This window comes from Lagenorhynchus albirostris, chromosome X (assembly GCF_949774975.1).
Source record: "Lagenorhynchus albirostris chromosome X, mLagAlb1.1, whole genome shotgun sequence".
NCBI classification, from domain to species: Eukaryota; Metazoa; Chordata; class Mammalia; order Artiodactyla; family Delphinidae; genus Lagenorhynchus; species Lagenorhynchus albirostris.
Genome location: NC_083116.1, coordinates 5,222,040 through 5,237,527, shown reverse-complemented (window position 1 = coordinate 5,237,527; position 15,488 = coordinate 5,222,040). Strand labels below are relative to the sequence as shown.

Sequence of the window (15,488 nt, the reverse complement as noted above, 5' to 3'; positions counted from 1 at the left end):
AAAGACCTCCCAAACTTCTCTCCCACTGGCCTGCTCTTTGATCCCCTTCTCTAGCCCTGGATTTCCCCACGAGGGTCATTGACTTGCTAAGGCAGCTTCTTTGCCCTCAGTCTGGCCCGTGACCGTGAAGACCTACCAAATAGGATTAGGATTAAAATGAGGCTTCGCTCCGCTCAGTACAGACTGCTCACCCGATGAGCACAGTGGCAAAATCTGATCTTTGAAAAGGTTGAGCAGTTCACTTTGAAGTTGTTCACAAACGTAGGTCCTTTGAGAAGTTTTATTACATTCGGGGTGAAATCACAGAGTACACTTTTCATATTTACAGACTATGGAGTAGGTGGTTTCATATATTAAATGTTAATGGTTTTTAGTATCACCTATTATCTCTGTTGTAACCACTAGCATTCTTTTTAAAAGCAATTTATTAAAATATGAAAGCAAATGGTGCATGGGAAATAAGTCTAATGCAGTTGGGGAATGACGAATGTGGAAATTGCACATCCGTCCTTCATCTCCTAGGCGGAATCGAGCATTACGTGGGCTAGCATCCCTCATAGCCACTTTAATATACATTTGAAAAATAAACTAGCGACATATGAAAATAAATGTAGCAGAAGTGGGAATTTAAGTAGCTGAACAGCTAACGGGTTTCCCTCCCACCAATGCTGGCTCTTCCCTGTTTCCAACTGTGCAACTGCTCTGAGAAAGCAATTCTTTCTCATAAAGATGTTGAAGTCCTTCACCCCCCTTCTGAGTTCTCACGGGGCCCTCTTTGAATTCAAGTCCACCGTCCCGCTCATCCCCAAGTATTTCTGTCCATCAGTGTGAGCATGAAAAGCTGACGTACCTCTCCCTGTTCTTTCTATACTTGTTTCCCCTAAGTGGTCACTGTCAACGTTGACTGGCCGTGAGATCCTTCCCTAGAACACAGCAATAGGTTTAGCTGTAGGAAGACGTAGGGAAAATAATTTCAGTTCTCATTTCACTGGATCTCAGTCAAGGCCACTCTTAGGTTTCAAATCATCTTTATTTCCTATCTGCGTCTATACATATATTTACGGTCAATTTTTCATGTGTGGTTTCTGTCCACATCTACAATCTCTTAATCACAATTCTGAAATTCAAAAAGTTTTGAGAACTGTTATTTTCAGACAGACTCATTTGATGACAAAACCTGACCTAAACTGATGTGCACGTAATAATTTCAAGTCTTTATTTTTCTCATTGTGACTGTTAACTGCAGTAGTATGAATGAGTTTTATTAAAGGGTGCTTCCCAGATCCCACTGGGGAGTATTATAGATGTGGTATAGCTACCATATTGCTTTTTTAATTAAAAAAAATGTGAATATCAAAATCCATCTCCCTTCCAAAGGCTTTGGATAAGGGACACCTGTATACAGACACACACACACACAAACCATAAATTAATGTATAGATAGGAAAGAAAAGTAGGAAACAGCCTTTTCACGTGAAAGTCATAACCATGGGAGTACAAGTTAGATCTTAAGTCTCTCAATCCACCAGGCACTAGTCTGAGTATTGCTGCTGCTCTGTGCTGTGTCTGAAACTTTACTTGGGGGGAATTGAGGCCAGGCAGGCACAGCCTCTGGATTAGTTGCACTTAAAGCTTTTCCCTCAGTCTTTATTTAGTAACGAAAGACAAAAACAATTGATTAGATTTAGAGGGTACTTTGCATAAATATGCAAGGGTACTTTATGCATAAATACTAAAAAGGAATGCAGGGAACGAAGCGCACTGAGCGTATGTAGATCCCTGGCTCCACTGTCTCTCTCTCTCTCTCTCTCTCTCTCTCTCTCTCTCTCTCTCTCACTCTCACTCTCTCTCTCTCTCTCTCACACACACACACACACACACACACACACACACACACACACACACTTTCCCAGGGGATAGAGTCCCCTATTTCTTCTGCTTCCCCTAATCTCTTGGTGTATTTGGCAGACGAATGAACTTGCAGATAGCATTTACTTAGCAGATAGCATTTTTAAATGAGCTTCGGCTATATGAAAGAAAAGAGCTACCTGGGAGATTAAAGGGGCCGTCTTCAGGGACGCGAGGCACACGTAATGCAAAGGCTGTACACATTGGATGGTGACGGATGAGACACCCATGCTGGTTGGGGATCCTAGGCCTTCCCAGGCAGCAGCCGAGCATGGCTCCGGCTCAGTGGGCAAGAGCTGTAATGTTGAGAGCTAGGCTCCAGTGAGGGTGCGGGGTTGGGGCAGGCGAGGAATAATGGTCTCTGGCAGAGGGGGGCCTTAGAGTCCCTCTCTATCCAGTTTGAAGGTGGAGCCACAGGACCAGGTGCCCTCCAGGGCCAGGACTGGGTTTTCCAGGGAGAGCTGGGCAAGGAGCTGGGAGTCTGAGAGGCAGTGAGGTTTGGACGGCCAGCCAGGCGGATAGGAGGACCAGCCCGGCCCAGCAGCGAATATGCTCTGGCCCCCAGCCCATCCCTGTCCGTGATTAAACTTCTCTCCAAAGAGGGGCCTGGGCTGATGAGACAGAGACGGACAAGACCCCTCCCCGCCCCCCTCGAATTTAGAGCCCCATCTTGGAGTGAAAGCGGAACAAAACTAGTCCAAAGAGACGACGAGCAAAAGGACAGAAAGGCTATGACATGCCCCAGAGTGCCAAGAGGCAGCTGACGTTGATTTGTCACGGGGCACAGAGGGCAAACGATTAGTAAGGAAGAGTATGGACTGTCAATAAAGACAGCGGCAAGTGGTGTCCATTTCCCAGTGCCTTGCTTTACAGATTTAAAATCAGTCATTAGAGACGGTTGGTCCTTTATGATCATACCTCCTGGTAAGGGTTCTAAGAAGCGTTTACAGAAATTCTGCTGGAGGAGGCCGAGAAGTGCGTCCTATCATCCCCTAATTCACGTGGTCAGCTCTGCTCACCTTGGGGCCGGGCGCTGGACACCTGGCCGCGAATATCTTTACACAGCCCTGCCCCCTGAGGGACCTGAGAGGCCACGGTCCCAGTCTCACTTCTGTATCTACTGATAGCTACGTGGCTGAGGCAAGCCCTCCCACTTCTCTGAACCTCAGTCTCCCATGATGAAAGCAAGGATTCAACTCGCCCCTTCTTGCCGAGAGGACAGTACTGTGCATATAGCTAAGATCAGAGCCCCTTGACAGACCTGCGGGTCACTCACGGGGCCTCCCGTGAAATGGGATGGCAAGCTCCACTCACCTGCCCCTCACAAATCATCAGCCTTTATGCTGACCTGGGCTCTTTTCCAGCTGGTCTGAGACCGAGTGGTGTCGTTTTCCTTTCAGCCCGCTCTTGGCCACGCCTCAGCCCACACCTGCAGCGCCAGCCAGCGGGGGATCCGGCAGCTCCAGTGACTCTGAGAGCAGCTCAGAGTCAGACTCAGACACTGAAAGCAGCACCACTGACAGCGAAGCCAATGAGGCGCCGCGCGTGGCCACGCCAGAGGTGGGTGACGGGCCGGGGCCCCAGCCACAGCTTACCTGCCCCGAGGCAGCACCTCCGACCTGCACACACACAACAATACAACAATCACAGTATTCCAGCGCGATGAGGGCTTCAGCACAGTATACACGTCAGAAAAGTACTCAGGTGTTCGATAGCATTTTTTTCTTCTAACACGTGTACTCGCGTGGTCCCTAACAGACATTTCTTTGCCGTGTGACTGATTCGCTGTGTGACTCACTCAGCCACTCTGAGCCTTGAGCCTCCCCGTTACTATTACACTGGACTAGTGATCACTGGGCTCGCAACTTCACCTTCCAGAGAATCAGCAAAGCCAGTCCAGACCCACTTCTAGCTCTGGGGATGCCACCCCTTCCTCTAGGTTGAAGTGATGAAAGTCCCTCGGCAAGTAAGACCCAAGAAGCGTGATGGTTGAAAGGTCACAGGTATTTCTTTCTTAATTTCAATTAATATTCTTCAAGTGTACTCGATGGTAATTCATGAAAACATTTCACACAGCCCCACAAAATACCAGAATTATAATTTGGAGTTAAAAACCCTGTCCTTCCCCTCTCATCCTCTCTGAGTACCAGCCTCTCAGTTCCCCTGAGCCTGCACCTCGTACAGCAAACAGATCCCTCCATGGCTCTGGACACGCTTGTTTGTCAATAATCAGAAAAGAGTAACAGAAGAAGATGTCATAGTAACATTACCGCTAATCATAATAGCTCACACTTCTTGAATGTAGATCACACGCCGGGCGCCGTGAGAAGCTCGTGACTCGGATTCTCTCCTTTCATCCTCGTAACAGCTCTATGGGGTCCTTGCTATTATTATCCCATTTTACAGATGAGAGAATAAGGTTCTGAGAGGGTAAGAAAGAACTTTCCCAAGATCTCACGGGCAGGACTGAAACCAGGGTCTGTGTGCTACCAGAGCTGGGGCCCTTAACCTCGCGCTCTGCTGCCGACAGTAGCAGCCGCTCCGATTGCCTTGACACTTACCTGCCGTTGCTCTGTGCGGGTTGGAATCACGGCTACTCAGAGTCTTTTGAATTCTGTCACCCTCTATTGGCTGGCGCCATAAGCCTCAGCTGATGCCTTTCAAAGAAGAGGAGTTCTAATAAAAATGATGGCTCTTTTAGTTCAACAGGCAGAATTCAGACTTGGGAATCAAGCACCCGAACTGACGCCTCATTTCCATGGCTTAACGGCGGACGCTAATGTCTGCATGCGTGTCCCCGTAAATTGGTTATTGCCCATACACCGAGGAGAGTGCAGTGTGTTTTTGGAAGTCAAATCTTCTCATCCTTCAGTGAAAATACAGAAGGCCTCTTCTTTTTGCAGTGAATTACAGCATCGTATAGGAGGCCCTGGCAGTCTGGCAGAGAGAAAGCCTTTCCTTTAGAATTACATTTGAGGCACGCTTACATTTCTTTTCAGGACCAGAGATCACTACCTCGGCCTCCTGGTAAGAGGTTGAGTAATGAGTCCCACCAAAGGACTTTGGGAACCAGATTCCCTCCCAGGCCTCCCTGCCCACTCTCTGGAAAAACTCTCTGTGAATAATTCCTTCCTTGCTGGCCAAAGTAGGGGATAGTTTCAGAAGAGCAGTGGAACTTAGTTTAAATAAGTAGATTGGAGCCGGTGTGTGGAGTGTTTGGCCATCTAGGGAACGTGATGAATGTGAAGTCCGTGTATGTTTCTAAATGTGTGAATGGTCACTTAACAGCCCAAGCTTTTATCACCCAACAGTCAGTGCACTGAGGGTCCTCCTGACTTCTTTCCAAAGGTGAAATTCATTCTTGCCACTGTTTCTCAATCTGCAGCCTGAGCCGCCCTCCACCAACAAGTGGCAGCTGGACAAATGGCTTAACAAAGTGACATCTCAGAACAAGTCGTTTATTTGCGGCCAAAATGAAACACCCATGGAGACGATCTCTGTACCTCCTCCAATCACACAGCCAATGGAAGTCCAGGTCAAGGTGAAGCCAAACCCCAGCCAGGTCCTGGCTGAACCCAAAGAGAGGCCTCTCCTCAGTCTTATCAGGGAGAAAGCCCGTCCACGGCCCACCCCCAAAATCCCAGAAACAAAGGCTCTGAAGCATAAATTGTCGACAACTCTCGAGACAGCATCTCAAAGGACAATTGGCAAAAAACAGCCCAAGAGGGTGGAGAAGAACCCCAGCATTGAGGAATTTACCTGGCCCAAACCAAATATCTCCAGCAGCACTCCCAAAGAAAAGGAAAGCATAGAGCTTCCTGAGCCCCCGAGAGGCCGCAACAAAGCCGCCGCCCACAAGCCGGTCCCTAGGAAAGAACCGAGGCCCAGCATCCCCTTGGCCGCCGAGAAGAAGAAGTACCGAGGGCCCGGCAAGATCGTGCCGAAGTCCCGGGAATTCATTGAAACCGACTCGTCTACGTCTGATTCCAACACAGATCAGGAAGAGACCCTGCAGATCAAAGTCCTGCCTCCTTGCATGGCTCCTGTGGGCAACACTGCCAAGTCCAAGGACACCTGCGGGCCCAGCCTGACCCTCAGCACCTTCAGCAGCAGCAACCCGCCCGTCCCCAGTGACGAGCCTGCTTTTTCACCCATCCCTGTCATGCAGACCGAGCCTCTGTCTCCTCTCCGAGATCACGAGAATCTGAAAAATCTCTGGGTGAAGATTGACCTCGACCTACTGTCTCGAGTGCCTGGCCACAACTCACTGCAGGCGGCGCCGGCCAAGCCAGACCACAAGGAGACAGCCTCAAAGCCCAGGCGGCAGGTAGCTGCCGCCACTGCTGCGGATAAAGCGGCCCCCAAGGGCAAGCGTAAGCACAAGGTAAGCCGTCGGGTGTGGCCTGCCACGCGATCGGGAGCCGCGGCTGTCTGGGAGCTACTTTGGTCTTGAGTCTCCTTTTCCAGCAGGCTGGTGACAGTGGATTGCAGTCTTTGGGGAAGGCAATGATGCTTTCCGTGGGGAATGCAGTATTTGACATGACCAGGGAGGAAGTGTTAGGGCTAATCGAGGTTTGCCAACCAACGTCAAGAGCGTCCAATATGGCACGTGATGTGTAGTGATGGAGAACATGAAGAGGCTCCTTCCCCAGGCAGCCAGATTCATGGGTCATTATTCCGTAGTCCCCCACCGCACCAGCAGCAGCAGGGCACCAGGGATTCCTAAGGTCAACATGCATCCTCTAGGCCTTGTTCATTTCTCCATCCAAACAGCAGCATCCCTGCAACCCAGTTATATGTTGATTATCCTGGCTCCTACTAGACACACGTTCTGGCCAGCCTGCTTGGCCCCCTGGCCTGTGTGGTCGGCTTGACTCGTAAAAACCTCACCTGCAAGACATTAGGGTTGGATTCCAGGGCTACAGATATAATCATAAGGTGAAACCCAGCATGGCCTCCTCCATTTCACGTCCATCTGGGGAAGCGAGTTTGTGTCCAGGAAGTTCGTTGTGTTGCATCTCTGGATCTCACAGTAGTCTTTTAGTGTAACATCATCTCGTGGTGATATTTGAGTAATATTATTTTGAATGACTGCCATGGGGAATCCTGCAAGGGTGGTTTAAGTCATCATCCAGCTTTAGAGATTCACAGACGGTGTTATCTCTGAGCTGTGCACCGACTTATTCAATGAGAGTATTCCAAACTAGGGACCAAAGTCTGGTCCAAAGGAGGACCAAAGAGTCTGATAGGACAAGGGACTGTTTCCCTGCTCTTAGTGATGACAGCAGCACAACCAGCAGTAAAAGTGGACCTTCAGAACCAGTACCTGAAGGTCCAAAGGTGTGCCTTGCATATGGTTAACTTCCTTGCATATTTTTGGTTGTAGAAGTGACCTTTATATGTTACCCTAACCCCCCAGGGTGCTTGGACGGGATTTATGCCGTGTTAGAATTGCAGTGTTAGTTTCTAAACTACTCATTTGTGGAGGCGTTGTTGCTGGAAGAAGTGTCTGAAAACTATAGATTCTCTTCACTTTCGGTATGATATCCCTGTGCCACCCGATCAGAGGCTCACATCACAGCTTCACCCTCTCAGATGCCAGCTTCTTGGTTGGAGTAGGCGAGGCAAGACTGATCGCCTTTCTGTCTGATCAAAGGTGCACTCTTAACTCCCCTACCTAGTCTAGGACTTCAAGTAGAAGCCAGCTGTCTCCCTTGCTCGTTGTTTTTAAATGTCTGCGTGTGCCATGGATTTCGAACTGTGTGTATTTTTTCTTCCCGTTAAAGCCAACAGAAGTTGCGGAGAAAATCCCTGAGAAGAAGCAACGCCAGGAGGAGGCGGCCACCATCTGCCTGCTACCACCGTGCATCTCACCAGCTCCCCCCCAGAAACCTCCCAGCACTAAGGAGTGAGTTTGCCCTGGGCTGTATGATACTTTGCTTGTTCAGACTCTTAAGAAATCCCAAATGAACCCTTGGCCCGGGGGCAGGGGGTCCTGTCCCAGAGGAATGTTAGGTAAGAAACAGGAGTCTCTGAGTCCTGTCCTGACAGCAGTCTCTGACCACCAGTCTAACAAGGGTGGGATAAAGGGTGGCGCTCAGGCCGCCAGATTTGGGGTGACTCCTTGAGCTTTTTAGCAACATTTCTTTATTCCAACTCAGACTGATGACCAAAAATCGGCGAAAGTGAACTTTTAGCGCTGAGTGAAGGGTAAGAGGAAGCAAATGAATTTAAAAGGGGCAGCATCAAGAGACACGTATCCCTTGAGCCAAATCACCTCCTTCTGGGCAACTTCCAGCTCTGATGGTGATAAATAAAAAGATTTCCCTGGAAAGCAACCCCTTGGCCTCAACAGGATGACTCAGCAGCCGCTTCCTCTTTGGTGTCATTTCTCAACGCTAATATGAAGCTTGAGGGCTAGCAGCTCCATGCTGAACTCCTCAGAGGCCCAGGGGAGGCCAGAGAGATGAGCTGTCTGGGAGTGCCCCCCAGCCCCAGGCAGCTCTGTGCTGGGAAAAGCCGGCTAGGGATGGACGCGTTAATGCCGATCGGCTGGTACCTCTTCTCCCATCTCCCTCTTTGCAGAAGGTACCAGAGTCAGGCAGGAGCCCTCCTTGTACCGTCCTCACTCACACGACCCCAGCCTTCCCTACCAAACACTGTGATGGAGTCCTTCTGTCTTACACATATCATTTCCCCAACAATCGTGTCAGCTACTGGAACCATTCCGTCTGGATAATTATTGCCATAAATTCATTCAAAATTAGAGATTACTTCCATCAAAGACCAGTTTGGGAGCCTATTAGCAGCCCAGAGCAGAGAGGCAATATGGCCATAACTGCTGCTCACAATTGATTTCACAGATTACTGTTTAACATCAGTGATAGGACATCAGTCTGCCACAGATAAGATGTCGGAAATAAGTTATCAGCTAACACTTGTTTGGACCCTTGTTGTTTAGAGACGAAAGGTAGGAAAAGACCAATGACCGCTAGATCCGCTCAGTATAATAAGGAGATTTGGCCCTAGGCTGCCCGTCTCCCTGTGGACCCGAAGCTCTTTGTGACAGGCATCTGTGTTCCCTGGCATAATTTGATCGGAAATATCCCTTCACATACTTGGAGTTCTCAGAATTAGTAACTCTTCCAGTGGAGCAAACCAGCCCTTTTTCCCCCAGGGTGGGCCAGGAATGTGGGGAAACAGACTTCTTTCCCAGTGGTCAAACACTGTCATTCCAGGGCCCTCCTCCTTTCCAAGGAGGAAGGGCTAAAGTGGTGTCCCTGTAGTGGCGGTACTGCCCCAGTTCCCAGATTCAATCTATTCGGGCCGGGCCACCTGAGGGCACAAGGAAGAGCCAGGGAACTGTGGGGCATTGCCACACCATCAGTCCCCATTGCGAGCCTCCTTCAGCGACCCAGTGATCTGTCACTGGTCCCCATTTCATGGAAGAGAGATGATCAAATATTAAATCGATGTCTAATAATTCGAATTCGTTCTCATAAAATGGTGTTTTACCTCACGGTCCTTACCATCTTTCTGCTTTTGTAGTAGTTCGGAGAGCAGTGTTTACCTAGTAGCATTTATCATTCAGGAAGGGCCTGGATCGGGTTCTTAACACTTGTCCAGCAAATCCATGTCTGCGGGAAAATCTCGGGAGTTGAGGGAGAAGGAGCAGGACAGACCTCTCGGAGGGCTTCTCCTGGAAGCCCTCTCCTCAAGCTTTGTCTGCTCCTTTGTGCTTTGTTGACCCTTCAGACTAAATCCTTGGAAATTTCTATAAGATAACATTCACTTTTCTCAATGAATATTCTAAACCTAGCAAAGGATGCCACACCAGCCTATGACAGCTGGAGTTCCCCATCGTCCACCAGAAGGGCCCTGATGAGTTCCCTGCCCCTTCTTTGGGGCCTGAACCATCAGAAGGGCCTCTGAGGCATTAAATGGGGGACTCTCTTGCTTGCTGTCCTCCTATACAAGAGCCAGAGCCTATACAAGCAGTGCCCTTATAGTAAGAAGCCAAAATGATGACAGAGTGGTCTCTAGAAAATGCTCCCTGGGTGTCTTCACCCAGGAAGTCGTTAAAGGCCACATGGTTCCAGGTCGCTATCATACAGACGGAAAGGGGGCCAGATGACTGTGCCCATTGCGCTGAATGTACTGTACTGGGAACGATGTACCGTGTACAATGGCAGATGCGGAGGCCTAGCACAACGATAGTTGCCAATGGCAAATGGACTGCCTCTAGGGAACAGCTCTTCCCCTCGCAGCCCACCCTCTTCTCCGGCAGCTCAGGTAGTGCACGAGTGGTCATAGGTAAGGAACCCAGTCACTCCCGTAGATGCCACAGCAGTGCTTGACTCCTTTCTATGTAAATTCCCCAAAGTCCGATTCCTCCGTAATGATTACACTCAGCGTGGGCTGATGCTGGTGGAGCCTCCTCGTGGGCGTGCATCCTAATCCTTGTTTTCACCATTATTTTCATCAGGCATCACCACTATCTTAAAACGACTCTTCATGCCCAAGCAATTTTAAAAATCCATTGGCAAATATTTTGTAATTGATTTTTTTTCTTTTGTCTTTTTTAAAATTAATTAATTAATTTTATTTTTGGCCGTGTTGGGTCTTCGTTTCTGTGCGAGGGCTTTCTCTAGTTGTGGCGAGCGGGGGCCACTCTTCATCGCGGTGCGCGCGCCTCTCACTATCGCGGCCTCTCTTGTTACGGAGCACAGGCTTCAGATGCGCAGGCTCAGCAGTTGTGGCTCACGGGCCCAGTTGCTCCGCGGCATGCGGGGTCCTCCCAGATCAGGGCTCGAACCCGTGTCCCCTGCATTAGCAGGCAGATTCTCAACCACTGCACCACCAGGGAAGCCCCTGTAATTAATTTAAATCCATTAAGGTAATGGCAGAAACAGTGAATTTTCTGAAAACCCGGCTGCCTGACAAAAATTGACATAGGGCCGCATTTATGAAACAGAAGATGACAAATATTGTTACAAATGGCAAATTTGGGCGGCAGAAGTGGAACGACGGGACTGCATTGACTGCTACCATCTCAGGAAATCAAACCACTTGAGTGCTCGTTCATCTTTGATTTGTTGCTTTGAGATATTGTAAATCTATATTTCTAGACACTGACTGAAATTGACCAAGAGGAAAACATAAATTCTTGTTGACTTAATTTGCTGTTGAAAATTGTAGTCAATAATCATGAAAAGTAAATGGCTGCACAGTACACTATTAGTTGTCTAAGAAAAGATGAAAATTCAAGTAATCTTCATTGATTAGTCTAAGACAGTAACTAAAATAAAAATCCATGGCCCAATTACCATGTTAAGCAGCTAGCATAAGGTTTTAGTTGTTCTGTTTTATTTGAAGTCTCAGTCTATTTGATGATGCCCACTTAACGGGCAGATAAATCAGTTTGAAAGCACAGGAGCGCTTCTAGGAATGCAGATGTCTTATGGAAAGATGACAAAATATTTTTCAAATGGACTTTTGTAAAGCGGAGTACATCAGTACTTCAGTATAACAACTTAAGGTCAGGGGCTCATTATGCCTTGGGTAGAACAGTTGGAACATACAATTTGCAATGTAACCCAAAAGTATTTAGTGCATTATTTATTTCTGTGTAATGTATAAGCATAGTATTTCTTAGGAAAGTATCCTTCCACTAACTGTTTATTGTACTGTTTGTCGTGTGACCGTGCAGTTAAGTCGTAGGGCAGAATAAGTAGGAACCAGCCTAAAAAATGATGGGATTAAAGTCTGCATTGGATTTTCCATAAAAACCTACTTAACGGTAATCTTAAAAGGTTACAAATATCACACTGGGGCAACATTCCATTAGACATTTCCATTTATCATGGAGTTCTGTTTCAAAGACCCGTGTTTATTCTTAGATACATATGGTTGCATTTATCTATAACTCAGTCTATAGGGAGGGCTCCCTCTCTGTAGATATCTATGTCTCTATGTTTTTATGTATACTCTTCACCACAAGTGAAGGTCCATCAGCCAACATACTACTTTAGCTGGAAGTATCAGCATCATGGGACAGCTCAGAATAAAGAGAGACAAAATTTTCTGACACCCCATACTTTTTGTTTACACAGAAATAATTCATCCAGGAGAGCAAACAGAAGAAAAGAAGAAAAGCTGTTTCCCCCTCCACTTTCCCCACTGCCAGAGGATCCTCCGCGCCGCAGGAATATCAGCGGCAATAGCGGTCCCTTCAGTCAAGACAAGACCATCCCTATGACTGGACAGATCACCTCGACCAAACCTAAGAGGAGTGAAGGCAAATTCTGTGCTACTTTCAAAGGGATACCTGTAAATGTAAGTATCTTAGAAGAAATCTTATCAGTGTCAGGTGGAAACAAGTTGACCCAGCTTATCTAACTGAACTCAAGATGAATTTTTCATTCCAGTCTTACTTCTCCAAACAGATTATTATGCAGGCATTCAGGGCCTTGGACGTCCTTTGGTCCAATCCCTTCAGATCTTGGGGGCGGGGGACACTTCCACAATACTGTCCACAGCATCTGGCACATGGGAGGCACTGATCATTTACCGAAAGGGACAGAACAAATGGACGGAATTGCCCAAGGTCATGGAACTGGGGCCGGGACTCCAAGTTACATCTTTCCACCACCCGGCTTAGCAGGTGTGAATTGTGTTTTAAAATAGTGACTCAAAAGGATGGAGTTTCAAAGGTGAATCTGTTGCTAAAATCACACAATTGTGGTTCTCTAAGCCAAACTCAAGGATTATCCCGTCCTTTCGATTTTCTGCACTGCTGCTCGATTAGCATAAATAACTGCGAAGTTGTTTCACTTTTCTCATCTATACACAATGTCTTTTTATCTTGCCCCAGGTATAGGTACCTGAACCGTGAAAACCATGAGCGATAGTGTCGCTAGTGAATGTTAATGGCAAATGTACCTGCCTTTTTGGGTAAATGCACGTATGTGGAGATGCAGCATCTGATCTTCTTTAAGTGTAGTATAAAAAGCAAATGCATGAAAATCAATGAGTTTTCAAATGTCTAGCGCCAACCTGGTGGCCCCTGAACCCAAAGCGCCCATTTAACACTTCGTGAAAAGCCATGAGGCCTCTGAGCTTTAAGGACCACAATTTAAAGCCCTCCGTCATCTGAGATGGCTAGATGACATACATATCTAGGTAAATTTTATTGGTGACATAAAGAAATTGCTCTGTTACAAAGTTGTCATTTTCCAAATGAAATTTGTATGTGTGTGTGCCCACATTACATTTGCATTCACGTTTGAAGATGCTGACTTATAATGTTAGGAATGAAACTGTCTATTCTAAACAGTAATTACACTATCAATCCTATTTTTCATACTGAATGTAATTAATGTTATAAACTCCAACGGAGGCTTTCTCCTACCGCAAGCTTTTGGAGGGCATGCGCCATATCTAGGCAGCTCTCTTCATATGGCGCCTAGTACATGGTCACAAATAATTAGATGCTTAATAGAGATGTTATTATGACAGTGATAATAAGAGGATCCTGCAAGGGCATTTTTTTCTTAAGGAAATCACCGGGGTCCCCATGATGGATTGAGTACCTGTTGCGTCTTCTTTGGCCATTAGTTTTTTCTATTAATGGCTTGAAATCTTGAGAGACTTTGTGGAAGTTAAGAGACTTGCTTGACACATAGTGCTAACACGGCAACAAATCTGTTCTGTGACCTCGGGCAAATTATGAAACCTCTTTGGGTCCATGAAATGAGTAAATTTGACTAGATGATCTATACAGGTTCTTCCAGCTCCAAAAACGTTTTCCATTTTCTGCTCTCAGAGTCTTCTCTGTCCCATGTATGCACGAAGTCCTGTTTATTGACTCAATGGACGAGTGAGGGTCAACAGAGGACGTGTTTATATGACACATGATCATGGCTGAACGCAGCTGTTTCCAGTCAGATGTGCCAGGACCGACATCACCTCCGTGTGCGTGGTGGACGTGGTGTTTCAGGGTTCTCGTCACCTATCTTGGCCGTAGAGACACGTGGCTCTCTCTGGGGCTGACTCAGCTGTTTGGTCTGGGTCATCTGGCTTTGGCGGTAGAAGCGTGCAGCTGGCTTAGGAGTTCGAGTTCAGAAGCCTCTGAGTTTTTTATGTGTTTGGGTTGAGTAGAATCCGTGATGAACTTTAAATGCTTTCCTACGTATCCACCGTAACCATTTTTAGATGTGCAGTCTCTCAGCACAGTTATGGCAATGAGCTCTTGATGGTAAGAAGTTTTGATAATCGGAAGGTCCAGGATGAAGTGGAAAAGATAAGACTTTCATGGATATAAGAAATGTTCACATTTGACTTTTCGCTCTAAAGTGACCCTTTTGATTAAGGCAGGCAGGCCTGTGTTCAGCAAATCACTGAGTGCACTGGGCGGTGGGGTAGCGGGACGGGGCTGGGGTGGGAATGTAATAAATCAGAGACGGCCCCAGCGCCTAAAGGGCTCCCAGTCTAAGGTGAGCAAAGAGACATGTGCTCGATAAACTGGGATACGAAATAGCTGCTGATTGGTGTCTTAGGGGAGGGCTTGAGACACACCCTTCCCATCTCTAAAGGGACCAAAAAGGTTTAAAGCACTTCTGGCCATATACATGAGGCAGTTTTCCTGGGAAGGCATCTGTTGAGCTGGGTTGAGCTGAGAGTGTTAAGTAGGGTTTAGTAATGAGGGGAAATGATTAAACAGGAGTGTGGTCTCTACACACAGTGGAATATTATCCAGTCTTCAAAAGGAAGGAAATTCTGCCACGTGCTACGACTTGGGTGAACCTTGAGGACATTGTGCTAAATGAGATCGGCCAGGCCCAAACAGACAAAGAGTGTATGATTCCACTTACACGTGGTACCTCGAGGAGTCAGATTTGCAAAGACAGAAACTAGAAGGGTGATGGCCAGGGGCTGGGGGTAGTAAGGGGATGGAGAGTTATGGTCTAATGGGCACAGAGTTTCAGCTTTGCAAGTTCGAAGAGCCCTGGAGGTCGGTTGCACGATGATGTAAATGTGCTTAACACGAGCGCACTGGGCGTTTAAAAATGGTTGAGGTGGTAAATGTGGGTGTCTTGTGTATTTTCCCTCAGTTTAAACGCTGAAAAAATACAGTACATTATCGCAAGGTGAAAAAAGTAACGAAGAGGAGGCTTTCTCAACCCTAAGACTGCGAAGGACCCAAAGCAGGAAAGTGGAGAAAGCCTGATGAGTTCAGTTTGGTGGCAGGTTCATCGGAGGGAGTCGGGAAGGGTGAAGCCAGGGCAGGAAGGGCCTTACACACCAGCAGAGGAGCTCAGCCTGGGGTCTGCACTCAGCCGCAAGGCAGTGAAATGCAGGGAGCTCCGGCTGGCAGGCGGCAGATGGAGGGTGATTGGAAAAGCTAGCTCAGAGGTCGGGCGTTCGGCCAGGAGGCTGTGTGATCGACTCTGGCTGAAGCCACGAGAGCCTGCACTTTGAGGCTTCAGAGGAGGAAGGGACAGGTTGTGAGACACTGGGGGGATGGAGTGAACAGGACTTTGTAGTGGATTGGACGGGGGTGATGGAGAAGGAGAAATAAG

The 15,488-nt window shown here is 47.6% G+C and overlaps 1 protein-coding gene across 1 annotated transcript in view; it reads left to right on the top strand.

Moving 5' to 3' along the window:
* Positions 1-15,488, top strand: part of AFF2 (ALF transcription elongation factor 2) — a 487,094-nt gene that overhangs the window by 447,438 nt on the left and 24,168 nt on the right. Inside the window, exons 10-13 of the mRNA XM_060137245.1 lie at positions 3,309-3,468; positions 5,294-6,292; positions 7,695-7,816; positions 12,021-12,243. Coding sequence (XP_059993228.1) covers positions 3,309-3,468; positions 5,294-6,292; positions 7,695-7,816; positions 12,021-12,243 — 1,504 coding nt within the window. The remainder of the gene's footprint in view (positions 1-3,308; positions 3,469-5,293; positions 6,293-7,694; positions 7,817-12,020; positions 12,244-15,488) is intronic.